Source organism: Anas platyrhynchos, chromosome 32, assembly GCF_047663525.1.
Source record: "Anas platyrhynchos isolate ZD024472 breed Pekin duck chromosome 32, IASCAAS_PekinDuck_T2T, whole genome shotgun sequence".
Classification (NCBI taxonomy): Eukaryota; Metazoa; Chordata; class Aves; order Anseriformes; family Anatidae; genus Anas; species Anas platyrhynchos.
In genome coordinates, this window is record NC_092619.1 from 5,825,638 (window position 1) to 5,840,000 (window position 14,363).

Here is a 14,363-nt window from a genome sequence, read left to right on the forward strand (position 1 = left end):
CTTTCTCTTCCCCCTTCTCATTTCAAGTCTACTGAACTAAGCAGGAAGCAGCCCTTGGGGTGTCGTCTCTTTGCAAGCAGGCGCTGGAGGCTGCTTCAGTATCTCCACTTTGCCGTTGCAGTGTGCATGAGAAGCGGTTGTCAAAGCCTGCAAGGACTTGAGCTGCCCGTGGCACGTGAGGGAAGGCTGTGCAAAGTCAGGCAGGGCAAACAGCTGGCCCGCTTTCCTTGTGGGAGCAGGAATGAGGAAGTTAAATGTAAAGTTTTCACTGAAGCGAAAGCAGAATCCTTCTCATGAAACAGGTTGTAAGGTGTGTTTGGTTTGGTTTCTTTCTTTGTGTTTTTTCACCTCTTTGCAGAACTTTCCCATGCTTCAAGGCACAGAGTCACTCCTGTTTCGTTTGTAGGACCGCCAGCCTTTGCTGGAGCACTCATATAGCAGAGACATGTAGAAGTGCCCTAGATGACAGAGATGGCGATCCTGCTCCTAGCTGCTTGTTCACATCCTAATGTCTCTTTCCTGACTTTCTGGTGCGCAAAGACTCGGCAATAGCAGCTTTTGCAGTTTTCCCGATACCAGCAAGCCATTTACCTTCAGTTATTCGGCGTATTTCATCCATCTAGATTAAGGAGCATGCAGCAGAAAGTCTCAGGTAAACCGGAGTCTGATGGCTTCGTCTTCTCCCAAGTTTCCAGTCCCAAGGAGTCCTGTGGCAGACCGTAAGCGGCGGCTGTCCCTCTGGAGGCTGTTTGTCTGCAGCTTTACAACCCCACTGTGATTCCTCAGGCCGAACAAGGTCGTTTTGTTGTGACCTGTACTTGACACCCGTGTGCTCCAGAGTTCCCTTTTTGTTTGGGGAAAGTGGGAAGTGGCCCTTTTCTCTGCTGAGCCTTCCTGAGTCATCTGCGTAGGGACTTGACACCAGAGCTCCTAGCCTAAACACACTTATCTGTTTGGCTGGCACTGGAGCATCTGCTTGCTTCCTTAGAGACACCCAACAGCTAACTTCTTAGAAGCAATTGTTGATCACTTCCCATAGTAGGAGGAAAATAACTTTCAAACTACTACAAAATTCCTTCCTGCAGTTTCCTTGCTCTGGTTTAGCCACTTGCTTCTGCTGAATTTCACTTCTTGAGTGCGTTTTTTCAGCCTTGTATGACTGATACGAGCCAGTTCTGCCCTGCTGGCAGCCTGCTGCAGGTAACGTAGTGCTTCTCAGTGTCTGCTGTCTCACTGACTTGGGATGCTTTTGTAGGAGCCAGAGGATGGTCAGGGTTCCTGGTCCATTGTTCCCGGCTGTGCCCTTGTTTGAGACAAGGTGAAGATAAAAGAAGAGCTGATAAAGAATAACACGAGTACACGGCACTGTGCTTGTTGCAGAGAAGTCATCAAATAAATGCATAACTATGTGTACAGAGGTCTCCTGAGTTATTCCACTCTTTCCTTTCTTAAGCCTCCCGGAGGAAAAACATTAAACATCACTGTGGCAGACCAGGCTGGTCTCATCAAGCTTTAGGTCTTGTTTCATCTCTGCTGGGTCTGGGGAATAAAAAACGTCTTCAAGAGTTGTTTCAGGTGCCTGGATTCAAACTTGTGCTAGGGCAAGCATCTCGTGAGGCCCCTTTCTCTCAGCACGGAGAACAGGAGGAAGAAAAGCATTCTCCCACGTGCCCTTACCAGTGCCCTCCTCTAACTTCTTCATGCCTTTGCTGTTACCTTGAGCAAACGCTAGCTAAGCTCTTAGTAAAGTTAGTGCCAGGAAGCAGAAGAATCTTGTCTATTTTCTGACTTTCGAGTGAAATTTCATTTGATGTACTCTTGCTGGAACTTCATTTTGTAAACAGAACGACCCCCCACTCAAGGATATCACAGCTTCCCTCCCGTACTAAAAATGATAGTACTCACCCTTGTAGGAGCAGCAATGTGAAGAAGGTCAAGGGCAGTAAGAAGGGTTCAAAGCTTTGATATAACAAGCCTTACACTTTTTTTTGACAGAGCTCCTAATAAGCATCTTTAGCAAGGTCTGGAGATGGGAGAAAAACTCGAACTAGATTTTAATTCTAGGATGTATAATGTCAAGCTTGACTGTTCCTCTGAACAGTCAATTGAATTTAATTTTTTTTAATTTAATTAGTTTATTTTTTTTAATTTAAATTCAATTGAATTTAAAGTTTTGAATTTAAATTCCAATTGAATTTATTGAAAAAAATTCCAATTGAATTTAAAGTTTTTTGTTGTTGTTGTTTTTCACGAAACACTAAGTTTATGTGAAAGGTTTTGCTGCAATATCTTTTTGCCAAGGATATTAAGCTTAAGTTATCCACAAGAAAATGGTGGGGAGAGGGAAGCTTTAGTTTTGAAAGCTTTTTTTTTTTTTTTCTCTCCAGGTTTTTCACAGCACAGCAACGCACAGCAGCGTTTCAGTGTCTGCCTGCCATTAGTTGCCCCACTACCAAGTCAGGAGGGTTAATTAAACTTGCGTGAGGAAGAATTTCTTTATCTGAATCTACGTGGTTCACATAAATATATTCTTATTTCCTTCTTTCCCTAGGATTATTCTTCTACCAGTAGTGAATGTTTCAACGGACACCGCTTAAGATCAATGAGAAAAAGCATGCTGCGGTGTTCGGTCTCCAGCTTTGAAGAAAGTATGGCGATACTGAGGGGAACTGTCAACAGAAGACGCTTTTCAAGGTACTGTATTTCTATATGTTCAATCTCTGTTCGATTTGTAGATTGAAAAGCAAGAGAGAAAGCATGTGCAGTGAGTTGTGGCCTGATAAACCTCCGGCTAAAATCAGCAAAGGCCTATGAGCATGCTGATGGTGTACCAGCACCTTAAAGCTAGAATCCCTCTTCTCAGTGAAAGTCTTTTCTACAAAAACATATGTTTTTTTCCCCAACCCCTTTGAGGTGGTGTTGTGGTTTAACGCGGCCGGCAGCTAAACACCACACAGCCCTTCTCCAACCCTCTCACCTCCCTCTCTGGGATGGGGGAGAGAAACGGGAAAGTGAAGCCTGCGAGTTGAGATAAAGACAGTTTATTAAGACAGGAAAATAATAATGATAATGATGATGATAATAGTACTGCTAATAGTAATATGTACAAAACAAGTGATGTACAATGCGGTTGCTCGCTACCCGCTGACCAGTGCCCAGCATAACCCCTAGCAGCCCGGCTGCCCCGCCCTATCCATGGTGCAGCATGTTGCCATAAGGCAGAGCTACAGGCTGGGAGATGAGTGGTTGGAGAGCTGCCAGGCAGAGAAGGACCTGGGAGTGATGGTGGACAGTCGGCTGAATATGAGGCAGCAGTGTGCTCAGGTGGCCAAGAAGGCCAACGGCATCCTGGCTTGTATCAGAAACAGTGTGGCCAGCAGGGCTAGGGAGGTGATCGTCCCCCTGTACTCGGCTCTGGTGAGGCCGCACCTCAAGTACTGTGTTCAGTTTTGGGCCCCTCGCTCCAAGAAGGACATCGAGGTGCTTGAGCAGGTCCAGAGAAGGGCGACGAAGCTGGTGAGGGGCCTGGAGAACAAGTCCTATGAGGAGCGGCTGAGGGAGCTGGGCTTGTTCAGCCTGGAGAAGAGGAGGCTCAGGGGCGACCTTATTGCTCTTTACGGACACCTTAAAGGAGGCTGTAGCGAGGTGGGGGTTGGCCTGTTCTCCCACGTGCCGGGTGACAGGATGAGGAGGAATGGGCTTAAGTTGCGACAGGGGAGTTTTAGGTTGGATCTTAGGAAGAACTTCTTTACCGAAAGGGTTGTTAGACACTGGAACAGGCTGCCCAGGGAAGTGGTGGAGTCACCATCCCTGGAAGTCTTTAAAAGACGTTTAGATGTAGAGCTGAGGGATATGGTTTAGTGGGGACTGTTAGCGTTAGGTCAGAGGTTGGACTCGATGATCTTGAGGTCTCTTCCAACCTAGAAATTGTGTGTGTGATTTCTGTGTGCATAGAATTCTTTGGCCAGTTGGGGTCGGCCATCCTGAATCTGTCCCCTCGCAGCTGTTGCTGTGTGCCAATTCTGATTGCTAGTAGGACAGTGAGACACCAAAAGGTCCTTGGCTTGTTGTAAGTACTGCTCTGCAGCAATTGAAACATTGGGGTGGTATCAGCACTCTTCTAAACATCCTTTCACACATCCTAAGCCAAAACATAGCAACCTACCCGCTACTAGGAGAACTAACTGTCCTAACTGAAACCAGGACATGTATCTTTTCCACTTGGGTGCTATTGCTCATAATTTTGAGAATTCAACATGAGCAAGCTAGGAAATGTGGGTACATACAGAACCGCATGTATCTGGTACACAACAGACTTGGGATCTGGATCCTCCGTGAGGCCTACAGGCTTCTCTTTGTATACCATGGAGCACTGGCTTGTAAACGTGGTGAAATTTCCCATCCTTGATGGGTCTAATACAAAAAGTCTCTTCTCCCTTCTCTCCCCTGTCCTCTTTCTTAATGTAGGCAGTCGAGAAAGCCGAAATTGGAACAAAAAAAAGAATACAACACAGGTAAGTGGCTGTAACTCCCCGGGATACCGATTTATGCTGGTTACTGAAGAGGATGGCACTTGGTCACTCCATCGCTTTCATTTGGCCCCAAAGCCTTCTGTAGTCAGCTGAATTCACTCATCAGTGACTTTTCTGTGAAGAGAGGTAGGTGCAAATAGGAGATTTTATGAATTCCTTGGGGAGGGAGCAGTGTGAATTGCAGCTTCGTAGGCACAAAGCAAACTGTTCTAATTGTGCAAAGTAAATTGATACTTGGTAAGTTTAAACTTAGTTTTATAGTTGGCAACCACAAAACTAAACCTTAGCTGTGATCCTACCACCACAGTGGTGTAGCTCTTCCCTTCCCCTTGTCCTCTTGGCTCTTTTAATGACAGTGCAAGCAACAAACCTGTGCCAAAGGGTGCTGTACGGTAAACAATGGGCAGGCTTTTTTCTAAAAAGCACGAGTTTGAGTTATCTGGTGTTTGGGTGTTTCTCTTGAAACGATTCTTACCTCCTTGAGCTGTCCATAATGCAGGAAATGAAAGTGCTGCATGCATAAACGGAGTAATAAAACATACACCTCTTAGGAAGAGGCTTGCAATGTAATAGTGTTTTTTTTTGAGCACTGTTAGATACAGTTTGACATGAATGGAGTGAAAACACCTTAGAGAAAGGTGTAGATTGTTCTCACTTTTCCAAGACAGAAATAACTGGAGTAAATTTCCCTCCTGCATGGAACAAAAGTTGCACGTTTGTTTTTGTCTGGCTAGCTTTCAGTCTCTTTAAAAATTTCTCTACAGGTCACAGTTTTAAGTAGACAGTTTAAACGTGCAGAGCGATAAATAAGTGGAATGCAGTGGTTGTGTCAACAACTTCTGATCTGAAATTTAAAGAAAAATCAATCCACTTCAGGGTGCCTTTTTTGTTTGTCTGTTTACATTTTACAAGAGCAACGGTGAAATAAGGAGAATCCCATCTTGACTGTTTCAAAATACTTTTTCTGCGTTTCAGTCACCAGAACATTGAGGAGTAGAGCTGGTGCAAAAACTGTGAGACGAGTCCATGGAGAAAACAGGGACTTGGAGCTGCGCCGCAGCTGTAGAGTCCGACGCAGTCGGTACTCTACTACTAACTCGTCCGTTCTATTTGACAAACTTATAACAAAGTAAGTCATCTTTTCTTGCAGACCTCTTAAAATGATCTTTCTTAGCAAGCCTTTGCACTATGGCATGATGTTGGCCTTGACTTGCTCTTTTTTTTGACAGCAAAGAGGTATGGCTGCTCCTGGCATTGAGAGTTCAATTCGTTGAGTTTTCCCCATTTGGCAGTTTTCTTAGCATCAGAAGTGCCGTCATTTTTAATGAACTTTTTGTTCCATACTCACAAAAGTGAATGTAATGCTTGGTTAAGAAACTGAGGACGGTTTGATACAGTCAAAGCAAAGTAGTCCTAGCGATTCTGCATTTCTGTCCATGGTTGATTTCTGTTTCTGAAGCCAAAATTGTTTTCTGCTTCAGAATTTGCTTTCCTTTCATTTCATCATTTTCTACAACACAAAACTTAGATTCCCATGTAGAGAAGAACAAACAGCCTTTCCTTGGTTAACAAAAAATGGCTTAATGCTACTGTGCAGAGCAACTTAAGTAGGATTAAAAGTTGACATAATTTTTTTATAACATCTTACTAGGATGTCAGAATTCTTATTTTCCTCCTGCATTTAAATATATATATATTTTAAATGTGCTCAGTAAGAGAGGAGAATAAACCTGAAAACAGCGTATGTTTGCAAATCCTCAAAAGCTTGTTCTTAAATCTCTATCAAAACTAAAGATTTGACCTAATGTTTTGGTAATGTCTAAAATCTTGGCTAAGTGTCAATGACTTTTGCTTTGTGCGTACTACATTAAAATCTCTTATTGATTGTGTGTGCTGTTTTATTTTTTCATACATGCCTAACTTTGCTCTTACATGTCAACTTTGTATCTTAGTACTGCGGAAGTTGTGCTACAAAAAATGGATGAAATGGAGCAGATGCGTAGATGCCAAAGATGTTGGGAAGATGTTGAGGTACAAATGACAGAGCAAATACTCCGTCAGTTTGCCATTTTTGTAGAGTATTTCACGTAGGGAAGTAACTTAGTTGTAATTTTAATTGAACTGAAATAACTTCCTTCCAAAGAATAGTGTGGTCTAAACTACCATTTGGTCTTGCTCTCTGGTTATATCTTCATGTCTTACTGATACGGTTGTGCTCCAGATGTCTTTTAAGAGTGGAGGAAGCATCTTCTGCAGAAGATGTGGGATAACGGGGAGATGCTGAAATGCATGTCTTCCACTCCAGTTTCTGAATTGCCTTCTGCTTTTTGAATGGACGCTGTTTACAAACAGCTGTTTCGGACTTGGGTTTTTACTCCAAATGTTACTAAAAGCTCTGCCTGGGGGACTGAATATGCAAAAAGACTGGTGCTTTCCATCAGCTTGGCAGTTTAAGCTGTTCAGCTTTTTATCCTTAACTCCTAAATCATATCTCTCGTCATGCTCAGGAACGCACTTACTTGGAAAGCTTAACAAAAGGCAGTGCATAGCTTCCTGTGTTGGTCACTCACTCGAATTTTGATTCCTGTTAACATTTTTTTTTCCTGAGAGCTCACAAAGAATCTCCAGTATCATGTAGCTTTAGTCATCTGTTACAGGCAAATGGAGCTGTTTTCTTTAATTGACCTAACTTGCATTTTAGAATTCTTCCTTGGCTGCAAACTGCTCCCAGAGTTTTCAGGAACTTGAAGCCTTTCAAATTTCCAGCTGAATGAACTGATGGCTACTTTATGTATATTTGTTTGTGTGCTGGCCTTGCCTGAGAGCTTAAATAAACCCCTGTCTCTAGAGGAACCCCTGTTAAAGTTGTATGCAGCAATCATACTTCCTCTGTCTTGGTTTTGCTCTATTAAATTCAACTATTTTATTAAATTACTGTTCTTTTGAATGATAGGCACATCATTTTAAAACTTCCCGATAACCTACTTTCACAGCTTTTAGTTTAGCTCTGAATTCCCTTTTTTTTCCTCTCAAATCACAGAATGGTTGAGGTTAGAAGGGGCCTCTGGAGGTCACTTGGTCCAACCCTCCCCTGCTCAAGCAGGGACACCTAGAGCTGGTTGCCCAGGGCTGTGAAATGAATCCAGAATTGTCCACAGTACTTTTTATTAGCATCTCTCACACGCCTGTATGATTTCTTTTGTTATGTCTGCTAGAAAGGTAGTTCTTTTTCCCTGGTTCTGTCACGCTGTAGGTTATTAACCTCTGATTAACTAATGCACTCAGTTGTGTATCTGGGCAAGTATTTAACCACTGCATGTACTGAGCCCTGGTTTAGAGCAGAAATTCTTGTTACTGATTGTGGGTGCACGCAATCATATTCCCATTCTCTCCTCTTGTGCAATAATTTATTTTTTGTGTGTATACGGGGTGCCTCGATAATGTTACTGTGTAAGCATCAACAGACAGACGTGTCTGTCAGTGGATGTACGTGTATGCACGTCTGTTTTTCTGCACGTTTGTGACCGATCTTTCTTGCTGCTTGGAATTAGGAGAACCTTGATATCTTCACCTGTGTGAAGTCAGACTTTGAAAGAACTGGACCTGGCAGTCCAGATGAGGTTGGTGAGTTCTGGTTTTAAGTTTTCTTTACTCTGTTCTAACCAAAAGCCTTAAACAATTGAAAGAAGCTAATCTACTGGGTGTTTGTCTTCTGTAAAAATTCTGTGTTGCTATTGACTTCACAAGCCTTAGTATGAGCTCTAGGGCTGTACTGTAGTGAGCTCAGAACAGGTGAAAAAAAACCACCAAAAACAACAGCGCTTTTCCAAACTGCTTACCAGATAAAAGGCAACAGATGGTTGTAGACAGGTGGGAATGGAAAGAAATGGACAGCATTACTATTACTCAGCATGCGAAACGGTGATACCGCTACAGCAGGAGCGTGACAGTTTTCATGGTTTTGAGCAGCACAGCAAGAATTTTCAGGAAGCAAGGTAGATAGGCTGCCAGATGTTTATGAAAAGCTCCTCCCAAGCGTGAAGCTCAGCAGGAGGGAGGATAGCGTTGTGCATTTCTGTGTTTAGGAGGCAGTCACCGTAAGCTGCTGTCAGGGCCTGTAATTAGGAGCTGTCATCTGGGTACTCAGTGACTTGTGGAATGAGGTTAAGCCACGAAAGGCCGTATTAACTTGGAAGTGATGGGAAAACTTACAGTTTTTAAGAAGAACGTTAGTTGTGATTAAGGCAGTAAATTAGATCATCCTCGTAGGAGCTTTCTAAACAGATCAGAACAGGGCAAGACTGTACTTAAGGACCAAAAAGGGTGTTGCAGTAGATGAGCTGACAAGTTAGATTATGTGATAGAGCTCACCTGCACACCTGCAAAGGAGCTCAGAGAGACAGTGACAGGAGGCTGAGCCCCAGAAAATACTTTGCTCCTCCCTTCAGAGGCCCAGAGGAGCAGAGAGATGCACAGTGGCAGGTGGGAACCCGAGGGAAGTTCTTCGGAGGAAGAATGGCTGGGCCATGGACTAGTAAGGGAGAAGCAGAGTTGACTCCTTTGGAGGTTTAGTTAGGAAAACATTAGCTCAAAGTCTGAATAAGAGTAGCTTGAATACAAGGCGGGGGCCAGTCTAGAGGGAGAAGCTTGGTTAAAGTGTGTGGGTTTCAGGGAGCTGTGCAGTAGAGACTTGTAGAGAGGAATTTTAAATAGCACGTTGAATGGGAAATGAGCCCGGAGCAATTAATTGATGATCAAAATGCAAACTACAATTTTAAATCAGGAAAGAGCTAGAATATACTTTTATAATGAAAAATACGCCAGAAAAGAGTGAGGAAAGTGTCAGTGTTGTTACAAAGGAAGTTATTGGAACAAAGGAAAGGGTTAGTGGAGCAATAAAGCAGAGAAATTCATGCTTTTGTGATAGAAGTGTTGGAACACCAAGGACTGGAGATGGTAGTGATCGCAAACTCATTTACTGATCGCTCAGTTTTCCGTGTGCTGTCTGTATACCCCATGGCACCTACCTTGCATTCAGAAAGCAATGCAACCTTTGGGGTTAAAAAATAAAAACCAAAGAGGGCGGTGCTTTCCAAGAAAAAAAGATAAGTCCTTTTGGCAAACAGGTAGGTGAACGGAGTATGTACGTTCCTTCCTCGGTGTCCTGCTGTTAACGTGAGAGGATATTCACCAGAACCCAGTAGATAATTGCACTCTGTTTTTTGTGTTTTTTACCATCTTTCATGAAACAACTTCAGGTTACTTGACAGAAGCTAAGGGCCTAAGCTTATGTGCATTTGGCATTGTTTTCTCATTGGTGAGCTTCAAGCCTGTGTCTGGCCCATTATTGCTCACAGAATTTGTGGCAGAGCTAGACTTGGACTTAGATTACTATGCTTAGTCTTAGCACTACAGATTATTAAAACCCTTTCCATTAAACACTTTCTCAAACTAAGAAGTGACTTTCTGAAATAGCTGTTTTCAGAAGATCTGCATCTTAGCTAAGCAATATGACAGAATTTTGCCTGTTGTTAAACACTGAGGCTGACGACAAGTCCATCAGCAGTTTCAGAGAGGACAGAACAACGTCTAGATGCATGCTCATCTGCTAGGATTTGTGATTTCTGAAACGTGACTTGCATAAATTCATCTTAAGGTTTTGCAGGATCCACTGTGTCATTAAAATAATGATAATAATAAAACTTACAGGCATCTGTGTAATGCATTTTGGATTTCATATAATTTGCAAAAGTACTTAACGATTCGGTGTCATTTTGTGGTACAGTACAAACATCAAGAGGAAGTGAGAACAAAGAAAATGACGGTGAAGATGTTCCAAGGCGTTACAACCTTCGATGGAGGAAACCTGTTGACCGCTACCAAGCTCCTATGGAAAGTAGGTTGAACGCACAGTTTCTCTTAAAACCTTATTTCTTGCACATAAGTGAGATAAAATTTTTGAATGCAAATACATGTGTTTGCGCACACAGTTCTGTTTCAGTTCTGTACCTTCATTCTGCACATGAACTTCGCTGTTTTTATCAGACACGTGTGTCCTGTGCCCGTTGTATTTCTTTGCTGTTTGGCGTACTTAGTGCTATGCATCCTTGATATAACAGTAATTAATCACACTTAATAGTCTTGCTCTTGTGATTTTCAGTTCACCTTTAAAAAGGGCGTAGTTTTCCGCTTGTACCATGCACTGATGAAAAGCAAAAACAGTTAAAAATTCTTCTGGAATTAGGGATGAGTGAAACACGTGGCATTTTCTTTATCTTTTGATATCCTCCTCTCTTAAATGTATCTGTATCATTATTCTAAATTCTTTCCTTTCAGTAAGACAAAGAGATCGAGAGAGGACTAACTCGGGCCAGCCCTGTTCTGTCAGACAGAAAGAGTCACTTGAAAATGCTGGGTCACAAAAATATAGAAGACGTGCCAGGTTGGTGTATGGCTAGTGATAGCTCTAACTTATCCGTAGAGCTGTCAGTCTCCTTACTGCATAATGCTTCAAAGGGTTTTCAGTTTAGTGGTAATTACAGAGTAAGTTTATGATCGGTACTTTGGTAGTCTGAGGATAGAGAGGAAAAACATTTGGAGGGGAGGAGGTGGGTACTTTTAAGTTGGTTTCTTTTTTAAATCCAATATTTGTGGGTCGCTGATAAGATGATTATGGAGGTAGTGTCTGAGTTTCTGTAACTGAAATTCTTTGGTTCTGGAACTGAAGCCAGAATCCCCCCTTAAAAATCTTAGTCAGACTATTTAATCTTGAAGGATACAAATTATTTTCTTAAAACCAAAAATAATTTTATTCGATTTAGAGGGAGAGGCTTTATGGAAGTTTTGTTGGATTAAAAAAAAAAAAAGTTATCACTCAAATACTGACTGTAGTTTCTGTTTGGAATCAACTAATGTTTCTGTATGAAGTTAACCTTAAACAATAAAAGATCTAAATGAAGTCATAAATTGCCTTAGTAATGATAAAGGCTTTTTGGATTCTGTAAGCAGTTAGTGCGTAGAGAATGCTGTTGATTGCCAGATATTTTGTTGAGCATTCTTGAAAGCAGACAGTTGTCACGAGGAAAATCATGTCATGGCCTTTGAAATCAGATTGCTAAGGAGTACAATGGACTGGAAAATAGATCTCAGAGTAAATTTTGAGATAGAATTCCCTTAACTTTTGGTGTTACTTAGTATCTGCTCTATTTTCTTTTTAACTTTCTGGTTTATATGCTGGCTTGCAGACGGAGACATGCAGATGACATCAGTGATTCTACACCCTCTTGCTCATCTCCCTTGCTTAGCACATGTGATACGGAGGAGAGTGGTGAGAGCAGTGAGGACAGCGAGAGCACATCTCCAAGAAGGTTGCTGTCATTAGAGAACAGGGGAGGGATGAATCTCCTTCAAATGGATATTTAGCCATGTTTAAGTTTATCTAAATTTAACTGTGTGAGTTTATGTCAATTAATTAGGTCTTCTATATATTAATTAATGTTTTCTACATTTGCTTGGCATTCTTATGAAAAACAAAAATCTTCGAGTTGCATCTTAAAGAAAAAGAAGCCCTATAACTTCTCCTTAATTCAAATCAGGACTTTTCGAGTGAAACTTCAGAAACAGGACCTAAAGAGAGTTCAGAGGGATCAAAAGAAAGTTGGAGGAAGTCAGGGAGATGCAATGCAAATAGATAGTGCGGTAAGTCTTAAACTAATCATCGTGTCAGCGAGTGTTTCCAGGGATTATGAAAGATCTCAGTGTGCCATCTACAACTACCTTTGTTGATGGTTTTCTCTAAAGCAACTTCAAAAATTGCCCAGAATGTTTCCGTTGTGGTGAGATAATTTCTGATGAAACCTTGATCTAGGTTGCTGCTTTCTTTAACATACAGACTCTGTTGTGTTGAATTTCTCTTTAGATTGGATTTGAGAACGTGGGTGGTCTTTCCGAACACATCGCAGCTTTGAAAGAGATGGTGATTTTTCCCCTCCTGTATCCAGAAGTTTTTCAGCGGTTCAATATTCAGTCCCCAAGGTAACTCATTAAAGTGATAAATCGTAAGTCAGCTGTTTTCAGGAGAAAGTTCAGTTAAGGTATCAATATGCTTCCATGCTTCAACATTTTGGCAGCGGTGAACGTTTGTTTTAGTAGTAGCAAAAAGTGGTTTCTTAAAAATGGATAGAATCCAGAATATTTGTAGGTTAAAAATATAAGCAACGTCTTAAAATTTTAAGTTTTACCGTCTGGTGTCTTTAAAAAGTTGGGTTAGTTGGGTTGGAGTGGTTTTGTTCTCAGTTTTATGTACAAGTCAGCTTGATTAGTTTGTAAGCAAGAAGGGATTATCTAGTGGAAGTCAATTGTAATATGTTGCCTGGAAGCCCAATTGTTTTTCCTGCCTACTTTTGTTTTCTTTTTTTTTTCCCTCTGAGTGCTAAGGCATTGCTTTTCCTTCCGGCTTTAGGCTTCCTCACGTGCCATCAGCAATAGATGGTCTGAGAGACCAAACCCAGTAACTTAATGCTTTTGAGAGGAGCATTAAATGCTTTACTATCAGATTCTGCATATTGTGAAAGCAAGAATATGCAGTTTATCACTGAAGAATGAAGTGGTGATTCACCATTCAGCCCATTCTCAGATTCTGTGCTGAAGTTTGCCTGTTTGGCTCCGGTTTGCTGTAATCAAACTGTTTGTCAGCAGTTTTGGAAGTGTCCTTCTGGGACAGTATGCTCTCTTTTGAAGGTTTTATACACTTGAGTTACCCCCTTATTCATTTCTTTGGGTGAAAAAAATGAATTTTCTTGTGAAACGTTGTAAAAATGCAGAACTTCTATCTGTTCTGACTCTACCCACACTTCAGCTATTACTGCTGTCCTGTACGTGATGTGTTTTGGTTAGGAAAGACGCTTGTTCTAGAGATGATGGTTGTAGGAGGTACTCATCATGATGTTTTTTTTTCCTATCTGGATCTTTTTTTATTGCAGAGGCTGTCTATTTTATGGCCCCCCAGGAACAGGGAAAACACTAGTTGCTCGTGCACTTGCCAATGAATATAGCCGAAGTGACAGAAAAATACCATTTTTTATGAGAAGTGCTTTGGACTGCATGAGAAAATACGTGGGGGAATCAGAACGCCAACTTCGTGTGTTATTTGAACAGGTAAGGTTGAAATGCACAGTGTGTTCTGTCAGAGTTGAAACCATTATTTTCTGTGGTCAACGTTTTTAAGTAGAACTTGCTTTTTTTGTATTTTGTTATTTTTTTTTCCCACTGAAATGGAAATGCCAGTGTTTCTGCTGTGAATGTCAGCTGTAGGAACTACTGGAACGATTTGCTTCCTGTCACCCGGATACAGTGGGTTGACACAGACTGCTGTCTTCTGTTAGACATGCCAGATACTCCAGTAGCTCTATCGGTAGATGTCCCAGAGGCTGAAGTGAAAAATCTAGTTTAGATGACATTCCAACCATGATGTTTCTGTGCATTTTTCCTTTAAATAATGGTGTTTTACTCTGTGTTTTTGTGCTAGGCCTATCAGATGCGACCTTCAATTATTTTCTTTGACGAGATAGATGGTCTCGCTCCTGTGCGCTCCAGTAAACAAGACCACATTCATAGGTATTACAGTTTTGCACCTACATAAAATCTGCTTGATCTCTGGGGAATGAAAAAAAAAAAAGGATGATGACCTGTTTAATTTACTGTGAACACGTTAATTTATCCTGAAAACTTGTAACTCAATGCCAAAACAGGTGCTTCTAAACGATAGTTGAAACCAATTTACTAAGCCTGATATCAGCATGTGGTCTGTGTTAACTTACCTATTGTTTATGT

General features: G+C 41.6%; 1 protein-coding gene across 3 annotated transcripts in view; it reads left to right on the forward strand.

Moving 5' to 3' along the window:
* The window catches only part of LOC140000401 (ATPase family AAA domain-containing protein 2-like), a 25,596-nt gene continuing 11,233 nt past the window's right edge, over nt 1-14,363 (forward strand). The window contains exons 1-13 of one of the 3 annotated variants that reach the window (XM_072030281.1): nt 1-310; nt 407-652; nt 2,552-2,694; nt 4,468-4,514; nt 5,508-5,661; nt 6,485-6,563; nt 8,084-8,156; nt 10,318-10,428; nt 10,869-10,974; nt 11,777-11,899; nt 12,128-12,230; nt 12,451-12,566; nt 13,514-14,147. In XM_072030281.1, coding sequence (XP_071886382.1) covers nt 2,603-2,694; nt 4,468-4,514; nt 5,508-5,661; nt 6,485-6,563; nt 8,084-8,156; nt 10,318-10,428; nt 10,869-10,974; nt 11,777-11,899; nt 12,128-12,230; nt 12,451-12,566; nt 13,514-13,757 — 1,248 coding nt within the window. In that variant the 5' untranslated portion in view covers nt 1-310; nt 407-652; nt 2,552-2,602 and the 3' untranslated portion in view covers nt 13,758-14,147. Of the gene's footprint in view, nt 653-2,551; nt 2,695-4,467; nt 4,515-5,507; nt 5,662-6,484; nt 6,564-8,083; nt 8,157-10,317; nt 10,429-10,868; nt 10,975-11,776; nt 11,900-12,127; nt 12,231-12,450; nt 12,567-13,513; nt 14,148-14,363 lie in introns of all 3 variants that reach the window. The other 2 variants (XM_072030279.1, XM_072030280.1) reach the window with 2 other exon arrangements.